Source organism: Nothobranchius furzeri, chromosome 1 (genome assembly GCF_043380555.1).
Source record: "Nothobranchius furzeri strain GRZ-AD chromosome 1, NfurGRZ-RIMD1, whole genome shotgun sequence".
Lineage (NCBI taxonomy): Eukaryota > Metazoa > Chordata > Actinopteri > Cyprinodontiformes > Nothobranchiidae > Nothobranchius > Nothobranchius furzeri.
In genome coordinates this window covers 84,307,820-84,321,203 of record NC_091741.1, presented here as the reverse complement: position 1 = coordinate 84,321,203, position 13,384 = coordinate 84,307,820, and the positions used below count along the sequence as shown (strand labels likewise).

At 40.8% G+C, this 13,384-nt stretch overlaps 1 protein-coding gene across 1 annotated transcript in view; it reads right to left on the bottom strand.

Moving 5' to 3' along the window:
* The window catches only part of kdrl (kinase insert domain receptor like), a 48,256-nt gene that overhangs the window by 31,760 nt on the left and 3,112 nt on the right, over positions 1–13,384 (bottom strand). Inside the window, exons 2-8 of the mRNA XM_015948787.3 lie at positions 7,249–7,336; positions 6,159–6,364; positions 3,090–3,217; positions 1,933–2,092; positions 1,712–1,848; positions 1,466–1,637; positions 1,247–1,364 (exon numbers count right to left, since the gene is read on the bottom strand). Of these exons, the coding sequence (XP_015804273.3) occupies positions 1,247–1,364; positions 1,466–1,637; positions 1,712–1,848; positions 1,933–2,092; positions 3,090–3,217; positions 6,159–6,364; positions 7,249–7,336 (1,009 nt within the window). The remainder of the gene's footprint in view (positions 1–1,246; positions 1,365–1,465; positions 1,638–1,711; positions 1,849–1,932; positions 2,093–3,089; positions 3,218–6,158; positions 6,365–7,248; positions 7,337–13,384) is intronic.

Genomic DNA, 13,384 nt, shown 5'->3' with positions numbered 1-13,384 from the left:
ATTAATCATTTTAACAAAACCTTTTCTTAATATTGTGTGAGTTCTTAAAGGTGTGATTCACTTGTTTAATCAATACATTTGTAGTGGTCTCTGGTAGGAATGAAGGCCTTGTAAGTCACACTATGAGGAAACAAAGCTCCAGTGCAAAATTCCAGGAACTCCTGATATTTGGAGATCTTACCTCTGATTGGCTAACAGCAATGTGACTGTACCACTGACTCCAACGTTGATGTTTTATCTCCACAAATAACTCAAGTCTGGAGGACGTCTGCCGTGTGGTGGAGTTGCTAATGCTAACAGTTAGCTTGTACTAGCCAAAATGTTCTCTGTTGTTTCCTGGACACTAAACCAACAACAACAGCCTTCCTTGTTGTGAGCCAAGATGGGTGAGTCCATGAATGTTAAGTGACAGTGTGACATTTTCTATCAGACACCAACACAGGAGATAGGTGTAGGAGACTATTTTCATGATCAGCCTGCATGAAAAACTCAGTGTGACCAATTATAATCAGAAATAACATTTTAAATATTGTTTTTCAGTGTTCCACGGCTTTAAGGTTATGTACCGTATGTTTAAACACAACATTTAACAATAATTCAGCTATTATAGATCATAGTAGCTGAATGAATAGTGCAGAAAGGTTTAACAGTGCAAAACCTTCTTAAGAAAACCCACAAACAAATTCTAAAGTTGAATAATTTTAATAATTTAAAAAGCACAATGAAGTCACTATAGCTCATTTAACTAATAAAACTTCACTGTAAGAAAGGAAATGTTGAATTTACTTAACCAAGTTATGCCAACTGGTTCCACTAAACCCAAATGTAAAAATAAGAAACACTGTTGTGTTAATAGTACATGTACTGTATATTACTCTTTACACGTGAGCAACAAGGTTTAGAGTAGCCTGTTAATGTAGCTTGGTTACGTAAATTTAATTTCTTAGAGTGTATAAAACTAAAATAAAATCTAGAAATAATGCAAGACCGGGAACATTATCTTGGCTTGGTGTGGACATTGAAAGGTTAAAACAGGTTGAATATTTTTTTATTATTATTTTATAATTTATGCTATAAGGAGTGGAGGTCAAACAAATAATGTTGCTAATTTAAAATCTTTGCTCCATCACTCTTGATTGCTTATGTTATATTTGTCCATGTGAGGCTGAATTTTGTTTATCAGATAAAAATATGAATATAAATTCCTGGATTTCTATTTAAAATTATCATTGAAATCATTACACACCATGCTATTATGTCTGGCTGCGGCAGAGCGTTGACCCTGGGCTCCAACACAAGCCTCTTCCTGCCTTCTACCACAGTCACTGTGTCACGTTTGTTGGAAATGTGGAGGAATGGATGCTCTGCAGACAAAGATCAAAGATGAAGAAGTAAAACTTCACAGAAACAGAAAGTACAGCATGAATGTGAAACTTTTCTACACCAATGAAGGAACTTTTGTTACCGTAGACAGTGACTTTTGCTGATGCAACCATGTGGGGTTTGAGTCCGATTTCACCTTTGCAGTGGTACTCTCCCTTATTCTCCATGGTAACGTTTGGCAACATCAAGGTGCTGCTCATCACAAGAACCTTAGCAGGTGTGGGCACAGACTTGCTCATGTAGTGTCGATTGTCCTGGAGACAAAGCCATTACTGTAAACACCACAGAGCCTGATTCCTCCAAAACCACTCCTGAACCATGAACTTACTTTCGATCCTGGAAAATCCCAGGTGAAGGTTATTCTACCATTATGGGTGGTCTCTCCACTACAGTTGAGGACAAGAGTGTGTCCAACTAACACCTTGGTGTGTTCTGGGGTGATCTTCACATTTTTCAGAACCAAAGCTGTTAAATGGAGACACATATAAAGACTATTATTAGCTAAAAAGACAAGAACATTTGAAATTGCACTATAGAAGCAGGACTCACTCTGTCTTTTAGGGATGTACTTTGACAGGAAATGGTGCCCATTGACGTTGGTGCTGCAGGTGAGCAACATGTAGCTGGTGTAGGAACCATAAGGGATTGTGAAGCCCACCTTAGGATCCCACACCATTCCTCTAACAATCTCCTGTGACAGAGCTGGGGCCTGCAGTTATAAAAGCAAACACAATTTTAAAAAACAACACTTGTGTTGCCCGAGTCAATGAGCCAGACAAAGTGAGGGGAAAGCACTCAACCTCATTTGATATGTAACTCATGCCTAGCTGAGCTCACCTGGGGACCCACGTCTATTGAACTAAATGTCTAATTAGTTTTGATTGTTTATGGAGCTTGACCTCTGCCCTTTTTATTTATTTATTTGTTTTCTTAATGGAGAGCCTCAAATAGACTCTGAAAAGGATGTACGTGCCTGCTCCTGTTTGTTCCCATGTGGGGGCTTAAGGTGAGGGACAAATGGGAAGGAAGACTGTCTTAAATTTACTCAAAACAGGAAGTTTGCATAGCCATCACACTTTAATGTGTTTGTTTATATCAGGCACGATGATACATGACACCAAATATGAATAAGTCCGGAAAAAAAAGTATGTCTGTTGTTAGTGTAAAAAGTTTTCTTTCCGGGATCAGCTCTGTGACTCTATGAGCCAAGATTGCGGTCACTTCCTGCATTTGGACACACTGCGTGCAGTTTTTCTTCTGCATTTCCGGCTGTTTGTAAGAGATGAGGGGCTAAATTTAGGCCATGGGTCTATTCTGAGAGAAGTACTCCTGGAGCACCTTCCTCCTCAAGCAGGAAGCAGACAAAGAGACTACCTTCCCTGCCAGAGAGCTTCCCTCAGACAGAGCACCGCCCCGTCGTTGTCTCTGAGGGTCATAATGCACAAAGGGTGTGAGAACCAGTGAGACACCCTGCGTACATTGTGGAAACAACTTCTTTCTTCCCAAGAAGACAAATAAAGATCCACCCTGCAGGGATATTAACAACAATCGTGTTTTTTCAGTTGACACACAGCGTGAGTTTCCCCAAAGTCTACATCCAGCGAAGTCTGTGGGACATTGGGTATCACCATGGAGTGAAACAATATACCCCACAAGGATAAGGCATTTGTAGATTTGGTGTGATGGCTGTCTTTGTGAGGTCTTACCCCCATCAGTGTCACAACAGCATCAGGTGAGGATGTTCGGCATGGCACCACGAGGCTGGTCTCGTTCCTGAAGATGCCCAGAACGTACGGCGTTGTGTCACAGGGCTTGACAAACGGTTGCTCAGGATCTGCAAGACGATTAAAGCCACTAAATATTCACAACATTTATCGTAGATTTCTGACTAAAGCTGCATTTGGAATAATTTACGGCTTTCTGTTTTGTTCTTTGTAGTAAAATATGTTTTGAGGCAGATTTAGAGGAAACTGAGCTATAGATGTTGCATCAAAGTTAGAATTTTGTTAAGTTTATTACAGTTAAAATCAATCAGGTTTTTTATTCAGATAGCACCAGGCAACAGCATAGTTCACCTCTAGCATTGTACAAACAGCAACTAATTTGTGTATTTTTGTGTGGTTTGTTGCTCTTGTCTTATTAGACTGATGGTGACACAAATGTGTAAAAAATTAAGTCAACACTTGGAATCCTACGAAATTGGCAATTACGATAAATATGTGTTTTTTATAAACATCTGGGCATGTCAGGAAGATTATTCAAATAATATTCATCACAAAAATTATTTCTTGTTGCAATTAATGTTTGTGTTAATCCATAACGTTTGGCAATATTTGTAACAGCTGTGAGACTCGTGCAAATTACATGTTACAAAGTGAAAGAAACGTGTGATTAAATTGGGAGGGGTTTGTAACAAAATTGCAAGAAACTGTAGGCAAATGGCAAATATATATTACTATTTTAGGACAAAATTTCCACACTAAAATAAGCAATATTTGTTATATTTGCATGACAAAAATTTTGCCAAAAGTTGAAAACGTGACTGGTACAAGTTCAGAATCCGGCTGTAATTTTGCACATTTTCTTTCAATTTTGTGTCTCTAACTAGCTGCCAACAGCCAAGTGAGATGCTAACATTAACTTTCTGCAGCACTTGTGAAAAACACATTGATAAGATTCCCTGGTGCAAATAGTGTCTGTCTCAGCTCTGTGATTGATTAAAAGTCCTTTAGGGCAAATTCTTATCTTGGCTCAAAGTGTCCTAGGATTGACTCCAACTTCCCATGATGCCTTAAAGATCAGCAAATAGTTCCATCATCTGGATAATCGGGAGTGAATGAGGAAAAAGTTGAGGCATTCGACTCAAAGATCAGCTGATTAGTTAATTCTACACTGATAAGGCTGCAGAGCCCAGAACGAGCTTTTAGGTCAGCTCCAACTGAGCGGCCAGCCATCAAACAGCAACTCTGGGAACTAAAGGGCTGCACAAATAGTCTGTGATTGGTGTGAGCTCAACCATTAGTGGTGTGATTAGGTTGTTTTTATCTGAACAATGAGTGTGGATCATAATCTAATAAATAACCAGGGATCATTGTAAAGAGTGTGCTAGACTAAACACAAGCCAGTGGGCCAGAAAAAGTATGGGCCACATTCCAGAGCAACATGAAAGGAAATGAAGAGCACCAAGCTTCACCAAAAAGCTAAATATTTCCTGGACTAACATCTAAGAACTATATGTCCACATAGACTCAAAGTTTCAAATAAGGGTAAGTGGAATGGGCTAAAGCTGATATTTCATACAGTTCTGGTTTCCGGTTAGAAGTGTGTGACTGTAACCTGTGAGGTTTCAGAGGAGCCTTCGGAAACAGTAGCTGAAGCAGGAAATCAGTCACTGACCAAAGTTTCCTGAATAATCAGGGTTCACTCTCTGACTTCAGGATGAAACCACAGCACTAAAAAACTATTCGTCTTCTCTGCCTCCTACTGAGGAGACTCACAACACCTCAGCTTGAACACAAACACCCAGAATGTTAAAATACTACTACCTGTTATATAATTATAATAAATATAATTATGAATCACTGATTAACAGAATCATCCATCCATCATCCATTTATCCATCATCTATCCATCCATTCGTTTGTCCTCCCGCCCATCAGTCCATCCATCTATCCATCATTCACCTAGCTATCCATCCATCATCCACTTATCCATCCATCCATCCATCCATTATCTATCCACCCATCTGTTCATCCTCCTGCCTATCAGTCCATCCATCCATCCATCCATCCATCCATCATTCATCTATCTATCCATCCATAATCCACTTATCCATCCATCCATCCATCCATCATCTATCCATCATTCATCTATATCCATCATCCATTTATCTATTCATCCATCATCTATCCATCCATCCGTCCATCTGCCCGCCCATCAGTCCATCCATCGATCCATCATCCATTCATCCATCTTTCCATCCATCATCTATCCATCCATCATCTGTTCATCCATCCATCCATCCATCCATCCATTTAAACAACCATTTTCAAATCAGGGCAGCAGGGCTTCAAAGTAAGTCCGTCTGTCCATCCATTCATCCAACCAACCAACCAACCATCCTCTTATCCATCTATCCATCCATCTGCCCACCTGTCCATCTGTCTGTCCATCCATTCATCCAACCAACCAACCAACCAACCAACCAACCATCCTCTTATCCATCTATCCATCCATCTGCCCACCTGCCCATCTGTCTGTCCATCCATCCATCCCCATCCATCCATCCATCCATCCATCCATCCATCCATCTAAACAACCATTTTCAAATCAGAGCAGCAGGGCTTCAAAGTAAGTCCGTCTGTCCATCCATTCATCCAACCAACCAACCATCCTCTTATCCATCTATCCATCCATCTGCCCACCTGTCCATCTGTCTGTCCATCCATCCATCCCCATCCATCCATCCACCTGTCCGTCTGTCCATCCATTCATCCAACCATCCAACCATCCTCTTATCTATCTATCCATCCATTTGCCCACCCACCCATCCATCTGTCCGTCCATCCATCCATCCATCCATCCATCCATCCATCCAAACAACCATTTTCAAAGCAGGGCAGCAGGGCTTTAAAGTAAAATGCATGAATAAGGTTTCAGCTTCTCATTTATTGAGTACTTATTCAACCTTTTTTCCACCAGTTTAGACTACTTTGTCAGAGATGGCTTGGTAGAAATACCAAGGAGGGGAAGCAGGATAATTTCTTAGGTCTCACCTTTGACGAAGACATAGACCGATGCGCTGTGGTCTGAACCAGCTCTTGAGCAGAAGTAACTTCCTGTGTCACTGGCAGTCAGGTTCTTGATTGTAAGTTTGGTACAGTGAGAGTAATGTTTGGGATCACACTGCTCTACCTTCACACCCTCTGATGAGATTGAGCGTTGGGCATTTCCAAGTGTCCAGTTTAAGATACCTTGACCTCTGAATGAAGACATATAGGGACAGTGTTAGACATGACAATATTTATCCACTCCATGCAGAAAACACAGCATAGTTTACATCTATTTTTAGTGCAAGTGTCACAGCTGGCAGACGGCCTTGCAATCTTTTCAGCTCAGGATGACAGCTGCTGCTTCCACCCCTGGGATTCTCTGGCCTGATGTTCATCCTAAGTTTATTTGGAGTTAATGTTGAGTCACCCAATACCTTGAACTTTCACATGGGAACATGTTTCTCTTGAAAGATTTGCTTGGCTAATGGATTCTTTCCATGGAGAACCTACTTTAAACTCCTTCATTAAAGGGATCCCAGAGGAACATCAAACATGTCTTGCATACCACTGACTTTGCCTGCAGAAATTTTGGGTCAACCACCCACCAGTTCTCAGCCAATGACAGAAAACAACTCAGTTCTGTGTGTCTTAACAAATCGCCTTGTAGGGAAGCATCCCATTAAAAAGATGTTAGTTTCTGTGCATTCTTTGCAGGCCTGTAAAATGATGCAATGCCCTAAATTCTCCAGAAATGTGAATGCACCACTTGGGTGCCACCATCCCAAAAGGAAATGGTGAGAGACTGATAATTGTGGACCACCATTACTGGTTCCTGTCATGGATTGTCTCTGTTTCTTTGTGGCCAGAGACCCAGTCAGGTCCTGATTATTTCTCCTCTGGCCTTTCTCTTAGATAGTAACACAAATGTTCACATGTAAAAGTTGCAAAAGGAGTTCAAAATAGATCATTTAGAGGGAATGAAGAAACACATTTAAGACAAATGGGGTTGATTGTCACAAATCACAAAAGTGAGTGGTTGAACAATTAGATTTACTGTGACTAACTACATATATCCATCAACTTGGTCACATACCTGCAAGTGAGGTTCAACAAATCGTCCTTGTGAAGAACCAGCTGATCAACAGAAGGAACAATCTTAGGATATCTCTGCCTATGTCCTTCTGAATCACACAGAACCACAAAAACCAAGAACGGAAATTAGTGGAGTTGTTCAGAAAACCAGAGACACACCCAGAATTTTTATAAGGGTGGCCAGACAGGGCCAGAGAGGATTTTGGGGTGGCACGCCAAATTGTTCCTTGTGAAAACTCTGGGAGAGCTGCATGCTCCTTTATTCGTTTTCATTAAAAAGCACAATATGCATCCAATACACTTAACTCAAATTTCAGATAAAAAATTCTGTTATTTGAAATTTTATTTCAAATTTTATTCCAGAACTCAATTTCTTTTTGTTGCTTAGTTTGCTTGATGCTGTCTTGACAAAAAGCTATGGAGATTTCTAGCCTGGCCTGCCAGACTTGTCCTCTGTTTAATTCTCCACAGAGAAACCATGAGAGGCGGGACTAGCCAGCTCAAGAATAACCAATCAGAAAAAAAGACGGAAATCCCGACTGTACCACACGACGCTGTAGTTTTCTAGTTGTAGTAAAAAAAAAGGCATCTGGCAACGGCGAAAATATCTTTTTTTTTTTTAGAAGAAATGCTTTTAGCGCTTCTACTTGTGGTTTTAAAGACATTTGAGTCATTTAGAACAGAGGAAAGAGCCACAGCAAACTCTGCCACTGTCTACTCGTTATTTGAAAAAAAAAAACGTGGGTTTTACATTTATTTCTTGATTAAATAACATGAATTTATGGTTTGTGTGAACATTAATATGAGTTAATAAAGAACATTGGTCTTCTCTGTGCGGGCCAGCCATTTTCTAGGGGTGGCCATGGCCACCCTGGCCAACCCTTGAGGGTGCCACTGCAGCAAATAAGTGCATTTACAGCATTTCTTTAATGGTGCATGTTAGTCGTTGTTACGCTAAAGCACTAGACTGGAAATTCCCATGAATCATTTCAGTGCAAGCTATGTGGGTTTGTTTAGTTTAGTTCAGCTCCTGTGTCTTTAAGCAATTACCCTCCGTGATCAGGGGGTGAGCTGTTGAGCAGATTCTGGTTTGGGATGAGCAGAAACAACAACGGATACAGGTGGACTGGATCTTTGGATGTTCCCTCACTTAATCCACTGCTACCTTGCACCCTGAGTGTTGTTCTCATGATGTGATGGAGTGGTTTGATTCAACAGTGGCCTCTGGTTGTTTCCAAGCCAGCAGAATCTGCTGAGAGGCTCAATAACTCAGATCTACATAGGAAGCACTGTGTGGCTCTCCCTAGAGCCCAGGAGGTGTCCCAGTCCCACATGTAGTTTCCGTCTTTTCAGTGAGATCCCTGAACAGCTTGCTTTCGTTGTCAAAAAACAACTTTATTAGGTCTGTGCTCCAAACATGACAGTCTTCAGGGAAACCCTCATTTGTTGCACATTTTGTGACAAAGACAATGGTGTTACCACGAAATAGACACAAAAATAAGCTGATGGATACACATGTGCAAGCACAAATGCCCACCTGGAATCGCTGACAAGGCCACCACATTCACCACCAACACACACACACACACACACACACACACACACACACACACACACACACACACAAAATAAATAAATAAAAAAACGCTCACTCAGGCATGATGGCTGAGTTTTCCTCTCTTATTCAGAACAGCTGTTAGCTCATGAGCTGAAACTGCCAGCTTTGGCAGTGGGATCCACTTCCTCTCAAAATATTACAACATCATTGTTTTATTGTTCAAGGGTAAATGGAGGAGAAGGGTTGTGGCTCACACACTTTCATGTTGGTACAGTACATGCTTTCTGCTATTACATAAATATCAACAGAGTTTCATGCAGTTTGTCTTAAGTTTAGTAGATGTTAATTTAACTTTCCCAATTAACACTCTGATGCTACTTTTCCTTTGGGAGTTCAGATAAACTGAATCATTGGAAAGTAAATGAGTTTCTAGAAACGTATGTAATGAATCATAAAATTGGAATGAAATGCATCACCCTGACAAGTTTCTGTTGGTTTCTTTGAATAATACTCAGATTCAAAAGCAACAATGAAGGTAAACTCGTCTTTTTTAATGACTCTTTACAGATTTACGACTCCATGAGGGTCCTAAGCATCCAGTTAAAATAAAAACAAAACGGAGAAACATATTGTGTGATTGTGTCCCTCACTACTCCCTCCTGCTGCTGTCTGACGCTGACCTCTGAAAGCATCCTCACACTTCTTACCCCCCTGTAACAGCTGTGCAACGCATTCCTCCAGGATATCGCCTGAAAAATACCAGAATTACGCTTATTTTGTTAGTTCAAAGGGCCCTGAAGCTGGTTCTCATTAAGAATCGCTCAAGAAAAGGACAGGCATGGAACAAACAGAGTGAAAGAGGGAGGGAGAGGAGCAGGGGTTTTTGAGCCAAATCACGACCAGGTCTTCAGCCTTTCAGATCCTGAGATAAGGGTCAAATAGTACATCCTCACTTGGATTTGATTTGACCAGAAAGACACAGGATATACGGTTTGGAAAAAAATGTTCGTGGGTAGGTTCACTATCAGTCAGGAAATTAAAAATGAAAAAATAAAAAAAGAAAATGAAATCAGTTTTTTTAGACTCAACTCTCCCAGAGTCTGAGATATTTATAGCAGAGAAAATGTATATTTTGAAAACACTTTACAATAAGGGTTTAGTGCATAATTAATAAACAAAGGGTCTGCTATGTTAAAGTGACAGTGCACTTTTTTCTGGCAATAGGGAGCAGTAGATATGCAAGCAAGCAGTATTTTTGTGTTGGAGCAAGACAACAGATGCCCATTAGGGCCAATAAGCCCTGGAGAGTGCAAACTTTAGCAAAATAACAAGCACATGAGACTCACTTTCATCACTGGCAGCAAGTGAAGAAGTAAATGTGTAAAACAACAATTAAGATCGACAAAAGTTTTGTAATTGTTTGTTACAAATCAGCAAAAGCATTTTATCCTCATGGGCTCCCATAGAATGAAACGTGGCATCTTATGCACATCCCCCATGTATTTTAGACCTGATTTTGATTATTATATGTTACAAAATCTGCAAAATTTTTCAACAACTGGGCATAATTAATTTCACTTTCAACAAAATTCAAATGGATATTTCTAGAGATTCATGGTAAAAACTACAAATTGTCTCTTTAAGGTTTAGAAAGAGAGCCATGAGGGGTGTCTGCTTAGTGATGCATTACTTAATATGGTTAAGCAGTTGTTAGTACTTTATTTAATAGTTTATTAATGCTTAAAGAGGGCATTTCATGGAAAATCTGCCTTTATAGCCCTTAAATACAGTGTGTTGTGCATTTTAGGTCTCCAGATGTGCAAAAAAAATTTATTAGTCACTCCAAGTGGTCTTTGGATGTTTTTGTATAAAGCTTTGGTCATATTTTCAACCTGTTCAGTTTTCTTAATTTTTTATTTCATTTTATTCTCTATATTCTCACAGTAACTGCCAAATATGGTCATGAACTTCCAGCTAAACACAGAACATATCCACCATTTTTCCTTTTCACTGAGATTTTTGTAGTTCAGTTAGAAGAATACCAAAGTCACGAGGTGAGAGTTCCAAATGTATTTTATGATCCACACAGATCACCAAGTAACGTTAATAAAGGGACCCTTATTGTAAAGCGTTACCATTCTTTTTGTTTGTCTGAAGGCAGAAGTATATTCTATTCTATCTACATTCCATTTCAGTCACATACTTTCAGCATTGCTGCTATTTCTACTGGTCAGTGTGGTACTTTTCATCATCTTTTGTCCTTTTGCAACCAGGTCAGTGAGAAAGTTCCTCAGATGAGCTGGTTGAGTTTTTAGCACATTATTTAACAACGAGAGCACTGATGAGGTAAATGAGGGGATGTTGAGGGTGGACCAGGAGCAGTTAATGAGGGCTGCAGGAGTGGACAAACATCTGACTGCATGGACCATCAACTATCTCACCAACAGGCCACAGTACGTGAGGCTACACAACTGTACATCTGAGGTGGTTGTGTGCAGTACTGGAGCTCCACAGGGTATAGTGCTCTCACCCTTTCTCTTCCATCTTCTACACCTCGGACTTCACCTACAACACCAACAGCTGACAGCTGTCACCTCCAGAAGTAATCTGATGGCTCGGCCATTGTCGGCTGTGTGTCTGAGGGGAATGAGCTGGAGTACAGATCACTCATCATGGACTTAGTGGACTGGTGTGAGCGTAACCAACTTCGCTTGAACACCAGTAAGACAAAGGAAATGGTGATTGACTTCCAGAGAAACACTCCTCCTCTCTCACCAGTAAACATCCAGGGAGCAGACATTGAGGTAGTGAATACCTTTAAGTACCTGGGTGTTCATCTCAACAGCAAACTGAACTTGTCCAGCAACACAGATACTCTGTATAAGAAGGGCCAAAGCTACCTCCACCTTCTCAGGAGGCTGAGGTCCTTCTGAGTTAATTCCCTGCTGCTAAAATCCTTTTATCACTCTGTGGTTGGCTCTTTTACCCACTCTGCTGTGGTCTGTTGAGGTGCAGGCAGCTCTGACCGAGACAAAAAGAGACTGAACAAGCTAGTTCACAAAGCTATCTCAGTTCTGAGCTGCCCACTGAATTCATTTGAGGAGACGTGAGAAAGGAGGATACTGGAGAAGATGACCTCATCTTAAAAATCCACTGCATTCCACAGTGGAGACCATGGACAGCTCCTTCAGAGGCAGACTTGTCATGCCCCTGCTCCAGCCAAGCCCCGTTTCCCCAGCAACCACTACCAGCTCGCCATCAACCTCATCCAAACCACCTGTCTCACATTAACTCCTCATCAGCTCCACCTGCAACGCTCTCTATAAAACACCTGGACCAACACCAAGGCAGCGCCAGATTACTGAACGCCTAAAACCTTCAACCTTGCCTCGCCCCTGTTTGGCTCTTGTTGCTTTGATTACAAGCCTGCCTGGTATATCGACCTTGGATCTGCTTCTCGACCTCGCCTCCTGTCTGCTCCCTGTCTGTGACTCTGTCTCTCATTCTACCTGGTTTACCGAACACCGACCCGTCTCTGGATTTTGCCTCTCGCCTTTCCCCTTGGATTTATTACGGATCTCTCTGGCTCTGACCCATGCCTCCTCACCACCCTGCCTCAGCCTCAGCCCCATCAGTCTCTGGTAACGCTATATCTCTGTAAATAAAAGACTTAAAGCGCTTACTGTGTCTGGTTGTCCTCATGGGTCTCCAAGTCCAATCTTAACACAGAGTGCGACATCCCAGATGTAAAACAGAACACTATCGTTTGTCTTTCATTCCCTCTGCAGTAAGAGTGTATAACTCCTCAGTTTAACTGGAACTGGCATTATCCTGGTACCCAATAACATCAATGCAATACTCAGTATGTGCTCAATACTCATTCAATACCAGATTTACATGGTATGTCCTTGTCTATTGCAGTATGCTGCATAGTGTTGGAGCCCAAGCTTTTTCCTTTTTTTATGGCTTTTAGTGATCGAGGGTTACAATACTAGACTACTGCCTATGTGTACCTTTGTTATTATTTTTTTCTTCAAATTATTCTCTTAAATGTTGTTGCTGCTTTAACAAGTAAATTTCCCTACTGTGGGATTAATAGTCTATTCTATTATTTATGGTGCCATCACAGGAAGAATAGAGCAGAATAGGGGGATTAGTGTTCATTGTGGTAAGCTATGCTGAATGGATGAAATTATTAATGTGTGTGAGCACTAAATTACAAACATGACCCAAAATGTAAAGAATATGTCTACAACGGCTACTGTAGATTTACGTATACAAAGCAGATTTATGCTATAGTGTAAATGTGTTTGAAATTATTTGCTGTCGCCTGCATTGGAAAGCAAGGTATGTTTTGCAAATCTAAGACAAAAATACAAAGTGTTTAAGAAATGTAATAAAGTTCTGTAAAAACAAAAATGAAAATTGAGTTGAAATCATGAGAACTCACAGAAGCAAGTGACACACGCATCAAATACGCAGAAAGAAACCAGAAGAGAACAGAAGTTGGCATTAAAGATGTGAGCCTTTGTTCTGAAGGTTGCTGTCTGCCAGTAGCTCCTGACTGATGTTGCATAAT